Source organism: Pleuronectes platessa, chromosome 2, assembly GCF_947347685.1.
Source record: "Pleuronectes platessa chromosome 2, fPlePla1.1, whole genome shotgun sequence".
Classification (NCBI taxonomy): Eukaryota; Metazoa; Chordata; class Actinopteri; order Pleuronectiformes; family Pleuronectidae; genus Pleuronectes; species Pleuronectes platessa.
In genome coordinates, this window is record NC_070627.1 from 14,189,055 (window position 1) to 14,205,326 (window position 16,272).

The following is a 16,272-nucleotide window of genomic DNA, read 5'->3' on the forward strand; positions in this document are numbered from 1 at the left end:
CTGCCAGCCGAGCTGCCTCAGATTACATCACAGCGACAAATCCCATTCGACTCAATCACACGCTGAACAGTTGTAGTAAAAAAAGAAGGTTTAATTTTTTTCTCAGTCTTTATAGTGACAGTTTTACAAAGCAGTAGTACAGAGGCCACTTGTGAGATGCCTTTTCAGAGCACTTGTTGCCACTGGAATACAATTCTATATTTTTCTTTTGCCTGCAGCTTGGTTGCTAAGCTCAGATCCACGTGGCAGAAGTGCAAAAACTGAGGTCACTCACCACCTGTCTCCTCACACATCTCACGATCTTCAACCATGAGACTGCTGACGGCTGGATACTGATTAATGTTTCTCTGGTGTCAGAGCACAGTGGCCACCGTTGATGAGCTGGTCATCTTGACAATGACTGCTTCTCAACACAAGTACAGTAACATATCAACAAACACAAAGCATGAGATTAATGTGATACAATATGGCAAAAAAATTGAAGAAAAAAAAAAGGATGTTCTGCAGTTTTATGTGCATCTCTAAAGGTTAACTCTTTATAGCACCAGTGTGAAGTTTGTATAGCACCAGTGATTAGTACTGTCATCAATGTCTTTTGGAGTATATTTAACCATACATACAGGCTCTACTGGGTAGACATAAATGTGGAGAAACAAAGAGAAACAGAGGAAAGGTCTTGTATGGAAGAGTCAGAGGGAGAGGGGAGGAAGAGGAGGAAGAAGAAGCTGGAGGAGGACAAAGTCATTGGATGTGGAAGAGTTGTAGACAAGCGGCAGTATCTGGGCGGGTGGTGTGTCCCTGATCTCAGGACTCCATCAGCAGCCACCGCAGCTCTTTCCACAGGTTCCTCCTAGTGATGCACACTGTCCGCTCAGCGCCGCCACGCCACAGCGAGAGAACTGGTCACGACACATGTCCGCTACACGCACACGCAAGAGGAGTCAAGAGTTAACACGACAAGAGTCTCTGGACCGGCACACAAACAGAGAGACACACAACACACTGAACCCACCTCTGAGCAGCTCTTCATGGGCGCACACAGTCCTCACGCAGACCTCCTTGTTGATGACGTACACTCGTCTCAAACTGAATGAAAACACATGTTTATTCCCGTTATACACACAGAGGGTCTTTAAATACAGTTTAAGTGGAGCACTGAAGCACCAGGGACGTTAAAGGAGCAGTTCACCCTAAAATACAGTCATCTTCACATAAATCAAAACCCTGCTTATGACAGGAAATATCTCTATAATCGTTTACTGTTGACAAATCTCATGGAAGTATAATCTGTGTAAAACATTCATCTGTGCGATAAACCTCCAATGTCACCCATGAACTCTTAAACATGGACCAATGAACCACAGTGTTGCACTAAGTGACATATTTCTTCATCATAATAAACATAGGCACCATGATTTGTTTTCAGTTGCAACCATATACTGCTGTAAAAAGTGCTATGCTACTTTTCTTTTGATCCCTGTGATTGCTTCAATTTACGAGTTCGTCCATGTTGCAATAAGCTGACCACCATTTTCTTTAAAAAGTTAAATGCATTTTTCTCAGTAATCTTTGGGTTAGTCTGTCATTCAAACTATTGACACCCGACCTCAGCCTCTCAGCGACTCTTTGTTTCCTGAAGTTGCTGCAGTCCCAAGTGAAATGTAATTTTTTTTTATTCCTTTTGGAAGTAAGGATTGGGAAAAGCTACATTACCTAACTGTTTAAAAAGATACCCGGGATTCTTTAGAAAGGAAACTATACCTATTAAAACTGTGACCTAAGTTCAAAGACTCACACCATTAGTATTTTAATTGCTGTTTTGCCTGTTTGCAGGATTACACAGAAACTACTGAACCGACTTTAATGCAAATTAGTGGGATGGTTGGGTATGGCCCAAGGAACGAGCCTGTAAACATCTGACAGACACTTTTCTTGTTGGAGCTGTTCTAATAGTCTGGTTTAGGAGAAGTGTTTGTTTGTCCGACAAACTTTAGAGAGGACTGAGAGATAATGGCTGAATGTTTATCTGAGCTGCTCATTTAAAACACGTGCAAAACCAATGCATACCTGTAGAAGCAGAGGCTGTTGAGGCACTGCTTGCATGGCTTGTGCACAGAGTAGAGCCGGGTGCAGGGATACTGCTCCTCTCTGCAATCTGGAAATCAGATACACAGGAAAAAATTATTTATCCATTGAAAGTAAACATCTGATGAGCTGTCCTCATTTCTGCAGCGTTCTCACCAAGCGGTCCTGGCTCCGTGGGCTCCGTCTCCAACTCGGACTCTGAGTTCACATAACAAAGTAGATTTGAAGTGAGCTGCTGACAAACTTTTTAAACACACTGACGTGACCTGTGACTCTGACAGGAGAATTAAACACATGTACCTGATTTTTCTGGACGTACCAGAGTATCCAAGCTGACCTGCTGCTGGTAGGTTCCGGGAGGAGAGTCGGGATTTGGACTCTCTGAAACAAGAGTGGAGCGATCTCTTTTCACCAAGAAATTAACATTTAAACGTGAACGTAAAATCTAACGACCTAAAGTGAACATCTCTGTGTTTACATTTATTTTACCTGGAAAGTAATCGGGCCCATAGTCCTCTGTGAAGCCGTGACATAAGCAGGAGAAAAGAATGTTTCATGAGATCAACACTGTGAAACCAATTACCGTCTCCACCCCCTCATTCCCCCTCAAATACACAAACACACACACACAAGAAAGCACCGCTCCACATAAAATGAACCACCTGCACGAAGCTGGAGAAGAACACAGGCAGCTTGTGGGGTCCTAATCCATGACTTCATATGCAAGATGTTTACAAACAATCACATAACGAGTGGTTAGAGAGCTGATTACACTGTGAAAAACGGTTGCTATGCCGGTGGTAAATAACAACAAGAGGAGAGAGAGAGAGAGTGGGAGAGAAAGGGCTCCTCAAGGCTAAGTGACATATCAGAGGACAGGGAGAGATCCGGACCAGATGTGGAGAACTCTGATATAAACCGATGCTGTGCTGGAACAATCCCATATTCTCTGAATGAACTCACCCAAAAAAGGATATGGTTCCTGGTACTGAGCCTGGGCGAGCAGCAGAACTGTTGAGGTTGCAGACAAATAGAGTCATCACACAAATGAAGCAATGAGGGCAATGCAAAGGTACAAAGTCAGTAATTACGAGTATTCTAGATACTGTAACTAAGAAACACTGTTGTGCACTACTACTTTGTTATAAAATATCTGTAATCTGCCCTCACGTTTGATTTCAAATCTCAATTTCTTAAGTTTGAAACATTGTACTTACGTCCTTTTAAGGTAAAGACTACAATAGCTAAATGGTCTGTATTTATATTTATATATATATAATATAATGTATCTAGATATATATTCTAATCTTGACAATCACTCTAAGCTCCACCCATTCACACACACATTCTGACATAGAAAATTCATATCAACTACACAGATGTCGGGGGCAACTTGGGGTTCAGTATCTCGGCATGCGGAATTGGGGAGACAGGGATCGAACCTTAGACCTTCTGGTTAGTGGATGACCCGCTCTACCTCCTTAGCCACCCTACAATAATTACAAAAGCTTTAAAGTGTGTTTTACTGTTACACAACTTTACAGTCTTTAGCATTGTCCTGTCACGTCCACTGTGAGTAAAAGTGACACAAAGTCACCTCAGTGCTTCAGAGGAGACATGTTATGCTCATATTCAGGATCATTTTTTAAGTTTGTGTTATTACATGAAAAGGCTAACATGCTCTAATGTTATAAAATCACATCACTCTGTCTATTGCTGCAGCTCCTCTTTTCAGTCTCTGTCGGTAAATGCATGGTTTTTCGGGCCCGCCCTCCCAGTAAAGCCCAGGCTGTTCTAAATGGCCCACTCTGATGTAAATGGACAACCGCTAAAAGCTTGTGTAGGAAATATCGAATTTCCTGGCTTTGTTAGGGGGGCGTGCCGGACTAACCACTGGATTGTGCAAATGCAGGAGAGCTGTTCCTTTCAAAAGTTATATAGTGTTGCCGTTAAAATCTCTTGACTTCAGAGTGTGTATTTCCACACCATTGGACGTTAAATCATCTTTCATCATATCTTTTAAGAATTTTGTATTTCAGCTAATTTGCAACACATCCACTCTTACTTCTATTTGAAGAACTGTTACCATCTTATATCCCTTAAAACCAATCATCTTAACCGTTGCTTTACTTCAAGTGATGGAGTCCAACTATTTTTTACAAAAGCTAGAATAATTTATTGCACGAGAGATGGTTGCATTATTTAAATCCTGTTTGTCGTGTTCTCGGTGGTTTGATGCAGAGTGAAAAAGATGATGCTCTGTGCGTTTCTGTTGTAGATGGGATTTGTTTACCTGTCGACAGAGCCTGTTTCCAGAGTTTATACTAAGCCAATGCAAACATGTATTGTACAGACGCTTCTCATCCCACAGTGGGAACGAAAGCAACTAGACTGCTTCTCAAATCCTCATGCTTGACAGTGTCACATTTTGGAGCACGAAGCAAGATTTGAGGCCAAGTTTTCAGAGCCGACAGACGACGGTGGTGCAGTTACCTGGCATGCAGATTAGCAGGAGGACTCTCATGGTCACGTTGGGAGGTAGACTGACTTCAACACTGCAGGGAGATGAGGAGAAGATGGAACCATCAGGGCAGGGCGACATGGGGGGAATGAAGTGCTGTACAGTGCTGGATGTGCCTCTGGTCTCCATGAACTCTCCTCTCCCCTCTTTCCCCCCCGCCCTCCATCCCCTTTCAGCCCCCCACTGTTCTTCCCTTGCCACCCTACCCCCCCACCCCAAAAAAATTAAAAATACACCAAAAAAAAAACAGCCATGGCAAGTGAGAGGGGGAGAAAAGCCTGACAGCAAGAATGTGGCACGTTCGTCTTCCTTAGAACAACCCCTCTGTTTTCCTACTTTTCCCTCTTTGCAGCAGACGGTCTGGAGGCTGCATTCCAGGAAAAGAAACAGAGAACCCCTCAACCCCACCCCGCCCTCCGAGTTCACCCCTCCTTCCCTCCCTACGTCTGCCTCCACATCCTCCGTTTTCCTTCTGTCGCCCTCACTGGTCATTTCCTCGAACCCTCCCTCCTCCTCAGCCCCTTACTCTGTCGTCTTCACTCCACCAGGCAGTGAGGGCCTCTCAGGTTGAGTCCAAATGACATGTGGACAGAGAAATGAAACACTGACAACATCAAGACATCACCGACAACCAGAGCAACATCTTTCATTCTAAAGCTGTCGATGGGATTCAGTGAGTCACAGCGTTGCAAACAGAGAAGTCCATTAACTCCTGCTTCCTGCCAAAATGACAAAACTGCTTTTTCTTCATTGTGGAAAGTATGAATGCTCCTCCTCCGCTGCAGCACTGCAGGCCACCTCATACACACAACATGTGCCTTCTACACATCCTACACTGTGGACTTCTGCTCTGTAAGGCCGCACTGAGAGCAAACCTTGATGGAAACATTGTTTGCACAAGTTCTGCATGTGTAACAATAAATCTGTGTGTGTGTGTGTGTAATACTGCAACACAAATGCACACAAACACACACGCATTCTTCTTGTGCATCACAGTGGCTATCAGAAACCATATGTTTTCACAGCAAACATCTGGGAGCGATTAGCCCCCCCCTCCCCAATGACTCCTTCCCTTCCCAGCTAGGGACCCCATCTCCCCCCCCACGTTCACACTCACACATTACCAAGAGTTTCTGAGGACAGCAACATGATCCCCTGCTGTCATTGGTTTTACACCTTTTGATTTAATCCAGCTATGAATAAAAAACAAGCACACATTTAAACCATCTTTCCATGTGCCCTCATTGACCCCCAGTCTCGAGCAGCAGCTGATTTTTTTTCCCTCTTGGCACCCCCTCTCCATTGTAGTGCCATTGCTACAGGCTGTGTTGTGAAGTCCCTCCTCCGTCTTCTCTCCAGTGAAAACACAGGACCACATGTCAGCCCTCCACAGCCATTAACATGCACACGAATGCCCCTCCATTATGCGCTCTTCATTCTGAGGACTGATAAACAGCTGGGATGCTTCTGCGTCTCTCACACGCTGATCGGGCTGCATGCATTCCTCACATATCCCCTGATTTATTTTCCTTTTCTAACTCTCAGCACAAGTCAAGCCCTGCACACACATGCATGCTGTAAAAATAACAAAGTGTGTCCAATTCAAAACAAAAATCTTGCAAACCTAAGACGTGGTTTTCTTACCTAACTCTGGTTCAGTTTGCTCCGACTTTGCTCAGCTCTCATGTGTCCTGTGAGAGCAGGAGGACCTTACAGCCACATTGTACCACCCCACATCTGTAGTCTCCTCCCCATCCAGCCTCCAGCCCCCGTTATCCGACCCCCAAACCCAGCAAGATCAGGGTTACACTGTGTAATGTTACAGGTCAAGAGAAGGAAACAAACTGATGAACTGGTCAAATGTTAGATTGACACATATACTCTTGCCATAGGTTACCAGTCTGAGTGATATAAATGCCATATGTCACCATTATATAAAAAAGTTATGAACATGTGAAAAACGAATTAAGAATTGAACTACAGTATTGAATCAACGCCAGCCATGAAAACCACCTGAATCCTATCAAATGTCATCTGCTGTGAAATAAATATCAACCCGCTGTGTCTCTTTCGAACAAAATAAACTTTATGGGCTGCGATCAGCAGTCAGTTATATGTATCTCATGATTAATTATTAATACATTTTTATATATATAAGCATGTTTTTTTTCTTTTTCTCTACTCATCTAAACTGTGATTTTACTAGCTAGTTTACAGAAACTGTAGGTTATGACATCAGTCCAGGCTAACGCTAACACGAATCTTGTAGAGCAGAGTGAGGCTTTCCAAATGAACCAGTTAGTGTGCAGCAAAATAGAAGAGATTGTTAATCTGAAAGCTCTGTTTCGAGAGAACACAATTACCTATGGTGTTACACATAGTTTTACAATTTGTATAGTTTAGGTCTTTTTCAGACATTTGCTTCGAATTATCAAAGCAAATGACCAACAAGATTAAGGAAAACGGAATTTGGTAAAAAATCATATTTAAAGTAGAAATATACTACTGCTTATGTTGTATGCCTCCACCAACTAGTGCAGTTTGTCTATATTACCTTTGTTCCATATTCATTTATGATCACTATAAGCTGAACCTTTAATGTAATCTTTGACAATTTATCAGAATTTAAGGAAATCCCCTTAAGCCAGACTTGAGATATCACATTCAAGAGGCCAAGACCATGTTTTGTGTGGCCTCTGTGACCTTGCTATTAGACCTTTGACCAACAAAGTAAATGTTTGTTCCAAATGTGAAAGGATTGTGTTGAGGTGTTCCATAGATATCATGTTCAGAAGAATGGCACAAACAGACAGTAAAACCCAAAAATAAAATAAAGATAACAATACATAAACACTGACACAGACGTGTGTCACTCAAACACTTGTCATCACAAACGTCTTCCTTTGTGACAGGTCTCAGTTAAACCCATTTTGGGCTTGGCCTCTGCACAGTAATGACCTCTAGTGGACAGTCAGCCAATGACTGCAGGTGTGGTAGGTGAATAGTTGTAGAGACATCAGTGAGGACAAGTAATAACCAATAAAAACAGAAGACAGGCATTTCGACTATTTATTTTTCATCAAAACAAAGACTGTTGTTGGTGAGTTGGAAGATCTGAATGAACTTAAACACTGGGCTGCTACCCTGAGAAGCAATAAGCCATAAAAGAAAGATACAAAAAATTGTTTTTACTTAGCTATGCAGCATTGTTTCTCTCAAAAGCACAAACAAACAGACAGTGGAACTGGAGATAAATACCAATGATGTGGTACAGACTAATAAACACTCTCATCTGCATTCATACTGTACATGTGCGTTTTTAACACCAAGTCCTCCAACCACACACACACACACACACACACACACACACACACACACACACACACACACACACACACACACACACACACACACACACACACACACACACACACACACACACACACATTTCTATTAGTTAACCCAGGGTGTGGTGGTGGTGGTGGTGGTTGAGCTGACTGGTGCACTGGCCCTTCAGACCATTTAAGCATTCTTAATTAATATACAATTTATATCATGGAGGGAAAAGTTACAGAAAGGATGCTGGAGCGGAGGTTTCAAACGACAGACGCCGCCTTCTCCTTGTATGTGGCCATCATCTTCTTGATCTCAGCAATCGCTTTTCCTGGGTTCAACCCCTGTGAGGAAGAGGAGACAGGTGAAAAGAGACCATTGAGAATCATTGTGATATTTGATGAAGATGTTGCAGGAGGTAGTCTATGTTTTAATAACACAAGATTCAGGACAGAATAAGCCAGTGACCTGGCTGTGTTTATATAGCAACATTTTCATTTTTTAATCAGGGTTAATTATATATAAATATATATACATATATGATGTTGAAAATCTTTGTGCATCAGGTAGAAAATATATTTTGTCATGAGACATTTACACTTTTTAAAGCACCTGGATTATTATATTAGGATTTTCGTAAACAGATATCAATAAATGCAGATGCAAATAAAAAAAATACTTTGCTGCCGGTTAACATATTAACGCAATAAGGTCCACAATCTGAGGCTACACATATCTGTAAATACAGATTTTTTTTTTTTCACATGATACTCATGGATACTGAGAATAAAGGATGTGTCTTTTACTAAAACCCTGTCTTGTTGGTTCTTTCTTTCTGGTTTATAGTTCTGTCCTTGCACCACGCTTGAAAGATGCAACTGATGGAAATGCAATTATGGATAACAAGATGTACTTGTGTTATGGTGTGAACTGCGATGTGCACGAGACACGAGTGTTGACAGGTCACCTTGGGGCAGGTCTTGGTGCAGTTCATGATAGTGTGGCAGCGGTAGAGGGAGAAAGGATCCTGCAGCTTGGACAGACGCTCCTCTGTGAACTCGTCTCGTGAATCAATCATCCAGCGATACGCCTGAGAGACGGCAGGATATAAGACTACGAATTCTGACACATGGCTATATGTTTAATTGATTCAGATCAATAATATTTAATGTTGATGTGTTCGACCTGCGCACACACACCTGCATCAACACAGCGGGTCCAAGGTATTTGTCACCATTCCACCAGTAACTTGGGCAGCTTGTGCTGCAGCAGGCACACAGGATACACTCATACAGGCCATCCTACACAGGAGAGAATCAAGAAGGGATATTCATTGTCTTGGGACTTTGAGCACTGTAAAGCCTGCAATGTGTTACCAAAATAAAACCGGCAGTGTACCAGTTTCTGTCGGTCCTCCACAGTCTGCAGGTACTGCTCTTTCCCCTCCATTGACTCGTCCTTCTTCTTCAGGTAGGGTTCAATGGCCTTGTACTGTGCGTAGAAGTTACTCATGTCCTGCCAACACAAACAAAAGTCAGAATAAAAGTTAATTGCAAGAAATAAACTTTGAAAAAATGGGTCTGATTGTGTTAAAGGAATTCATCCATGTTCAAAAAACAGCACCACATCAAAACAGAAGAGAGAAATAGTTGTCATGAGGGTTAACCTGTTATCACTGGGATATTAAAAAGAAAAGACATTTGGCCGGTTGGTTTAAATATGACAACACCTTATATAAGCTATAAATCAAATGAGCCTGAACTTATTTTAACAGCAGCAGTCACATAAACACATGCATTCAAGTACTATACAGACAATAAATAAAGACTTTAAATCATTGATGTTATGACTTTATAAATTCTAAATTAAGCTAAGGAGGGGAACGTGTTTTATACACAATTGGAACAACTGGAGTAACATCTGCTCCAATAGGTCTGTCATGGATTCTTTATTCAGGGTTTTTACTTACGGGTACCAGGTCTTTGACCACATACATATGTGGCAGAGGGTAAATCTTGGTTGGCTTGCTAACGTTAGTGTCAATCTTGTTGAGACAAGCGAGTGTGTTTCCTCCATTAATGTTCATTGCACAGGACCCACAGATACCTGCAGAAAGATGTATAAACATTTTCACTGTCATTTATGGCACAGAACCAGACAAAACAAACTCCATCACTTAACCTTACTTATGCATTTTATTACTGAAGTGTATTAAATGATATTTTCTGTTCGATGAAATTTTGTTTCCTTTACCCGTTGAATGAGCCCTTTATATTTATATACTTTATATTAACATTAGGAGCGGGTCTTCTGTACAGAGGCCGCCATTGTTTTTACATAAGCTGTGACTGGGCAAACTAAATATTGAGTTTTAATGCTTCTGTACATTTGAGTGTTTAGGCGTTTGTATTAAATTTATTCGTAATGGCACATATATAAATTGATAATAAATTCTGTTGGCATACTCCAGCCTCCTGACCTTCTCTGCAGGAGCGGCGAAAGGTCAGAGTGGAGTCCATCTCATTCTTGATCTTGATCAGTGCATCTAGAATCATTGGACCACAACTGTAGAGGAGAACAACCAGGCAGGGAGTCAATGCTGCAAGTTGATTTGACACAAGAGAGTTGAGTCTTCTCAAGCTGATTAGAGGAACAGGTGAAGGAGGAGGGCAGGAAACATGACAGGCTGCCAGATATACCCGAGTTTAATCCACCTGAGTTTAATCCACCTGCAGGCTGTTCATAGGTCATTGATTATGCCCTCTGTTTACATGTAGTTGGATTTAATGAGCAATGCCCTTTGCACCAAGCCACCATTAGCGCAAGTAAACATGACCAGAATCACAAATTTGACTTTACCTCTGCCAAGGAGGTTATATTTTCACCCTGTGTGTGTGTATGTTGGTAGGTTTGTTTGTTTTTAAGCAGGATTAGACAAAAACAAATGATCAGATTTTCAGAACTTGGTGAAAGGATGTGGTATGGGTCGGGGAAGAACCCATCAAATAAAGTAAGGTTGGTACAGATACAGATCAGGGGGCATATTCCGGAATTAGTTATCACTTTCTTTAAAATTGTTGCATTTTTCACGGTTTTACCGAAGAATATTTCCTGGAAATTGATGAAAATAATCAGTCAAATGTAGGGAATCTGTGAGTGTGTGAAATTTGGTGCAGCTTGGTTGAATTTAATAGGATTTTGGATCCTTGGCAGAGGTATGCTTTCTTCTCAGTGCATTTCTACTTACAAGTGTATTTAAGTAGATAATAGACACCAACACAGTTTGAAAGTTGCAGTGACAAAATGCAGCACAAACTGGCCTTCCTCATCCTCCTCACTCAGAGAGAAAAGCTGTAACACCTACGTGTTGAGGTCTATCTCGTAGGTCTGCATGCGGGGTTTGTCCCCTGGAGTGTCTGGGTCCCATCTGTACACCTGGAACTTCTTTATTCTGGGCTGAGCTGCTGGAGCCGCTGCTGTTTGGGCATACCGCACCGCCTAACAGGGACAAGAGGAGACAAAATATGATTATTATGCTGGTCTATTTACATTATACACACATACATGCATAGTAACGAGACAACACAAAGTTAGAAATAGTCTTGGAGAGGTTTTTTTCAGGGTTTAATCCTTGTTCACCTGCTGTTTTCCATATATTGCTTCCAATTGGAATAAAAATGGGATCAAGGTGTAAATGTGATTCGGATGTCACCAAATTATGTGTCCGACATTAAAAAGACCATGAGCAGCAAGGATTGTATCCATCTTTAAGACTGCTTGTCAAAACTCTTCACTGCTTAATGATAAATGTGCCAAATACAACGGCAGAAAATTTGGTAAGCACCTTTGTGTAGATAAGCACTAAAAATTCAGAACATACTTCCACCACATGCTTTCAAGAATCCACCTCACACATGAGAAGATTTCACCTAGAAATGTTTGGCATTTTTATTTTGAAAATACGTTATTTATCTTTTCTTAAGAGAGTAGCAGACCTTTCTCCAGTCATTTAATCCATTAATTATCGCCGAGAAAATATCAGGGTTCATAACCGATTTCCATTTTCTAATATTTTAAACAAACTAATTTTACAGATTATTTTTCTTGAATATCTGTTTGTATACTATTGTAATGACATTATTTCTCTCTGTACCTGTATTTTTCTTTTAAGTAAATTGTCTTGGATCTGTGTTATATACAGTATAAGACTGTAGATTTTACAAATTGAGCACTATGAGGCTTGTTTTGGTTTTGTTGTTGGATTGTTTTTTGGAGTTCTGCTCTGAATTGTTTTTTCCATTCATAGACATAGAACTGTCAATAATCAGATATTTGAATTATGATGAAGTATTGCTGAACTTTGCTCTGTTACTACACAGTGGCGTTAAACAACCATCCCTTCCCTCAGGCTGATGTTTTTAATTAGCTTGAATGGTTTCAGCTAACGGTTGTAAGGTAAACACTTTTGGGTTAAACACTCTCGAGTAACAACAGTTTATATTTGATGCTGGGCACTCGAACCGAAAAACCAACAACATCAGATATTTTGAAGTTTCAGCGCAGTCAGTGTGACCGCAGCTGACAGGGCGGGCTAGCATTAGCACTGACTTCAGGGCCAGAAGGTGAAGGGCTCCTGTGAGGGAAGCGACAGTTTCATGGTGTGACCCGGACAGCCCAATATAAACTGGACACTGAGTCTAACTTACCAACAGTCCTGCGGGGGAACGAGACGCCACAACGCCGCAGCGGCTCAAGGACGTGAAACAAACAGCGGCCATTTTGGAGCTTGTCTGACCTCTTCCGACCCTGCTATCCCAGCATCCACCGCGGCCGCCTCACTTCTCTCGCAGTGGCGCTTGTTTTCCTCCCAGCAGATCAGCCGGGCGGTGCAGAGTCAACACCCTCCTCCATATACAGTCCATGACACGCCTACACATACAACGTGTCCTGGGTTAGAAAAACGAGCGCACCCAGTGTATCTGCGTCAGTCGCTTGTGGAAGTGAACCCAGTTTCCTTCATCTCCTTCCAGGTGAAACTGGCTCGAGGTCACTCAGACCCCGTGTTTTCCTTCTGTTGAATCACCTCGGCCGGAAAACAAACATGGTTTTCCTGACGCTGCCTTGTTGGATCAGGAGCCGCGGGCCCGACAGATACTGGAAAGTTCAAGAAGTTCTGAAACACGCGCGGGTAAGGTCGCGTCTATCTCCTGGAGCTTCTGCAGCGGACCTGCTCCCACGTTGTTGTGACTTATGTCATCGTGTTGTACTTGTGTGTTGTCGTGACCTCGGGGAAACTAGTGAGTCACTGTGCTGTTGGGAGATGGGTCAGCTCACCGTCACCCCGGGTGTAGTGACTGTAATGTGTGCGACATGTTCCCGGTAGATCCGGTGTAGTCACCCTGCTGTCGCTTGTTCCTCCAGCACTTCAGGGGCAGAAAGAACCGCTGCTACACTCTGGCAGTGAAGGCCGTCAGGAGAGCTTTCGTCTACGCCACCAAAGCCCGGAGGGTGAAGAAACGCAGCATGAGGACGGTAAGGTTTATAAAGTTTGTCCTTTTAAACACGTGTCTTCTAACCTCTCGTCTACTTCTAACAGCTGCGTGGTCCAGACTATTGCTGCAGGACCCAACATCTTATATTCATTTTTAGTTGTAGTCATATTCCTTTTTCAATCTTTCTCTAAAATGATTGTTCACCCTAAAATGAAAACCCACTTATTATCCATTCACCATTTACCATCTCCACTATGCAGATGGTGGGGTGGGTGAAGTGTTTGATTGCACAAAACACTTGGAGTTTCAGGGGTTTACATCGTTTTAGCCTAAATATCCTCCTGGAGCCGTGTTCACACGTGGATCACAGAAGACATTTAGGCTGAAAACATGGTGTAAATGACCTCTTCTCGAGTCGAATTTGATTGTCTGGGCTTCTGGACACTTGGATGACACCACAGAAAAGCTCTTTTAAAGTGACAAAGAAAACTTATTTAAAATATTGTCACTAACTTCAAAGTCAGGTGTCCTTCCAATCTCAGTTTCGTTTTGTACCAGTATTTCACGTCTTCAGTGGGCAGAATGTGTATTCATTGTAACCAGTACAGGGAATTACTTGAGATCTTGCAAAAACACCATTTTATATACAAATAATTTGTGATCTGTAATGAACACGGTTATCATTCTAATGTGTGCTGTCATTTCTTCAGCTGTGGATTTCCCGCATTGCAGCAGCTTCACGCGAGCACGGCATGAAGTACCCTGCCCTCATGCACAACCTTACAAAGGTTGGTTGTGTCACTGATTAGAAAGTTGTAACAGCATTCTGTAAGATCTTTATAAATTTGACGTTTCACTGTATTTGTTTTTAAGACATTTCCTCTCTTCTTCCACACAGACCAGCGTTGCTCTGAACCGACATGTTATCAGTGATCTGGCCATCACAGAACCTCGGTCATTCCTCTCACTCGCTAAGCTGGCACAGGCTCGGCGACAGGAAGGCTTCAATGCAGCGCTGGGCGACGGCAAAGAGCCTCCTGGTGTCTTCTCCCGAATTGTTTTATTACAATAAACAGCTTGCTACAGTTATGTATTTCCAGTTGCTGTGTGGTTTGAAGAGCAGCACCTTGGATTGTTGATGATCTTGAAGATGACCAGACATGCACTCACCTCTTTGCTTTACATAGACTGTTTGTTTCATCAGGTATTTTTCACTCTTGTTGATCAGTTTACCAAGGTTGTCCTATGTTTAACAACCCACAGAAAAGACCCGCGTTGTGGTCAGGGTCTGACCACCATTCGGTTCATGGTTTGCCTGGGGCTCTTTGTGAGGAGTTCACTGGCTGACACTTTGTTATCCACTGCCTGATCAGTGTCTCTTGCCTGTGTTTCCAACATTGATAAGCACCACTATGGTCCAGAGTTTAAAAAAGAAAAATGTCCCTGTTACTAACCCCTCTTCCTTCTGTCTGAGAAAGAGTTGCCAACAGATCCAAATCCCGGAAGTAGAAAAGGATGTTATATCTTATTGAAGGACACTTTGGCAGGGCAGATGATTACTGTTGAAGTGCCTTGGTCTTAGACCTTCCAGGACGGTTACTTTACATGCTGTGGTCCCCTGCACGCATGCTACTCAAACCCATTCAAAAGAAGAGTTTTGTCAACTGTATAAGACTTCTGTTAAAGCCCCTGCTATTCATTATTTATTGTGTGACAGTGCTTACAATGGTTTACTTGACCAGACATACACTCAGTTCATCACACTTCAGTTCTGCAGTGAAACATCAGTCGAGCATCATCATAATCCAAGATCTGACATTAAAAAGCATAGCAACTGTTTGTCTGTACACACCTGCTCCTGCTACATTCACTGACTACGGTACAACATACTATAGCAATGTTCCTGAGCTGCTTTCCTCCAGAATCAAGATAGAGGATGTGATTATCAATTTCCACAACTTTTCTTGTGTTCACCACATGCAACCTTTTGTTAAATTATGATTTGATGCTGTTGGATTGTGAGTTTTTTGGAGGTTGTGAAGAAAAGAGTGACCTCAAGTGATATCATGTGATGACTTTTGTCTGTGTAAATATGTATTTTACCCTTTGTTCTCATAATGTTTAGTTCATTAAACATTTTGATATTTATTCTTGATTCTCTTCATTGAAAAACCAGCTATTATAAGGATGGGAGTTTAAGAGGTATTTTATTTTACCTAATATTTGTAGTTGCTTTGGCTGATTTATCCCTACAAATCTTTTATTGGCATGACAAAGTAGTTTCAGGTCGACACAATCTTCCTCTCAAACCCAGTCCCATTCAAACCAAAATTATGTCTAGACAGGCTTAATTATTATTACTATTATTATTATTGTCTAATATTATTACTAATTAAATGTGCATATTAGCACAATAGTCAATCTCGTGTGCCAGCAAAGTTTTGAAGGTGCTTGTTAAATGTCTGACTATACTGTTGTATATAGTATAGCATAGATCATGGGCCCCTGTTAAATTTAGTAATGTAAATGCCAGGAAATACAAAATTAGGAACAATATAAAATCAAGAAATATATGAAAAGGAACCATGTAAACACAAGGAAATATAAAAAATAGGAACGATATAAACTTAAGAACTATATATATATAGGAAAAATATTAACACAGAAATATAAAAATAGACATAATTTGAATGCATTTCCTTGATTACAAGTCGGATTTTGTACCAAAATAAATATCAGGACACTACGGTATAAGTACGTGCATCTTCTGGTCTTTCAATAACAATCAAAGTCCAGTTAAAACAAATTAATTTATTAACGTATTAACGCTGGAGTGCTTTT

At 41.6% G+C, this 16,272-nt stretch overlaps 3 protein-coding genes across 3 annotated transcripts; 1 reads left to right on the plus strand and 2 right to left on the minus strand.

Moving 5' to 3' along the window:
* Positions 1-70: 70 nt before the first annotated feature.
* mfap2 (microfibril associated protein 2) lies at positions 71-6,346 on the minus strand. Its single transcript, XM_053435483.1, has 9 exons — positions 6,251-6,346; positions 4,579-4,640; positions 3,049-3,096; positions 2,575-2,601; positions 2,386-2,466; positions 2,242-2,283; positions 2,068-2,155; positions 1,013-1,086; positions 71-919 (listed from the first exon to the last, which is right to left on the minus strand). The coding sequence occupies exons 2-9, from the start codon at positions 4,607-4,609 to the stop codon at positions 816-818; spliced, it is 495 nt and encodes a 164-aa protein (XP_053291458.1). The 5' UTR covers positions 4,610-4,640; positions 6,251-6,346; the 3' UTR covers positions 71-815.
* A 1,315-nt stretch (positions 6,347-7,661) lies between these two features.
* Positions 7,662-12,796, minus strand: sdhb (succinate dehydrogenase complex, subunit B, iron sulfur (Ip)). Its single transcript, XM_053435469.1, has 8 exons — positions 12,646-12,796; positions 11,304-11,437; positions 10,419-10,504; positions 9,909-10,045; positions 9,338-9,454; positions 9,139-9,240; positions 8,907-9,029; positions 7,662-8,283 (listed from the first exon to the last, which is right to left on the minus strand). The coding sequence occupies exons 1-8, from the start codon at positions 12,715-12,717 to the stop codon at positions 8,203-8,205; spliced, it is 852 nt and encodes a 283-aa protein (XP_053291444.1). The 5' UTR covers positions 12,718-12,796; the 3' UTR covers positions 7,662-8,202.
* Positions 12,797-12,913: 117 nt separating this feature from the next.
* Positions 12,914-15,579, plus strand: mrpl20 (mitochondrial ribosomal protein L20). The gene is made up of 4 exons (XM_053435484.1): positions 12,914-13,127; positions 13,361-13,471; positions 14,142-14,219; positions 14,330-15,579. The coding sequence occupies exons 1-4, from the start codon at positions 13,041-13,043 to the stop codon at positions 14,501-14,503; spliced, it is 450 nt and encodes a 149-aa protein (XP_053291459.1). The 5' UTR covers positions 12,914-13,040; the 3' UTR covers positions 14,504-15,579.
* The last annotated feature ends 693 nt before the right edge of the window (positions 15,580-16,272 follow it).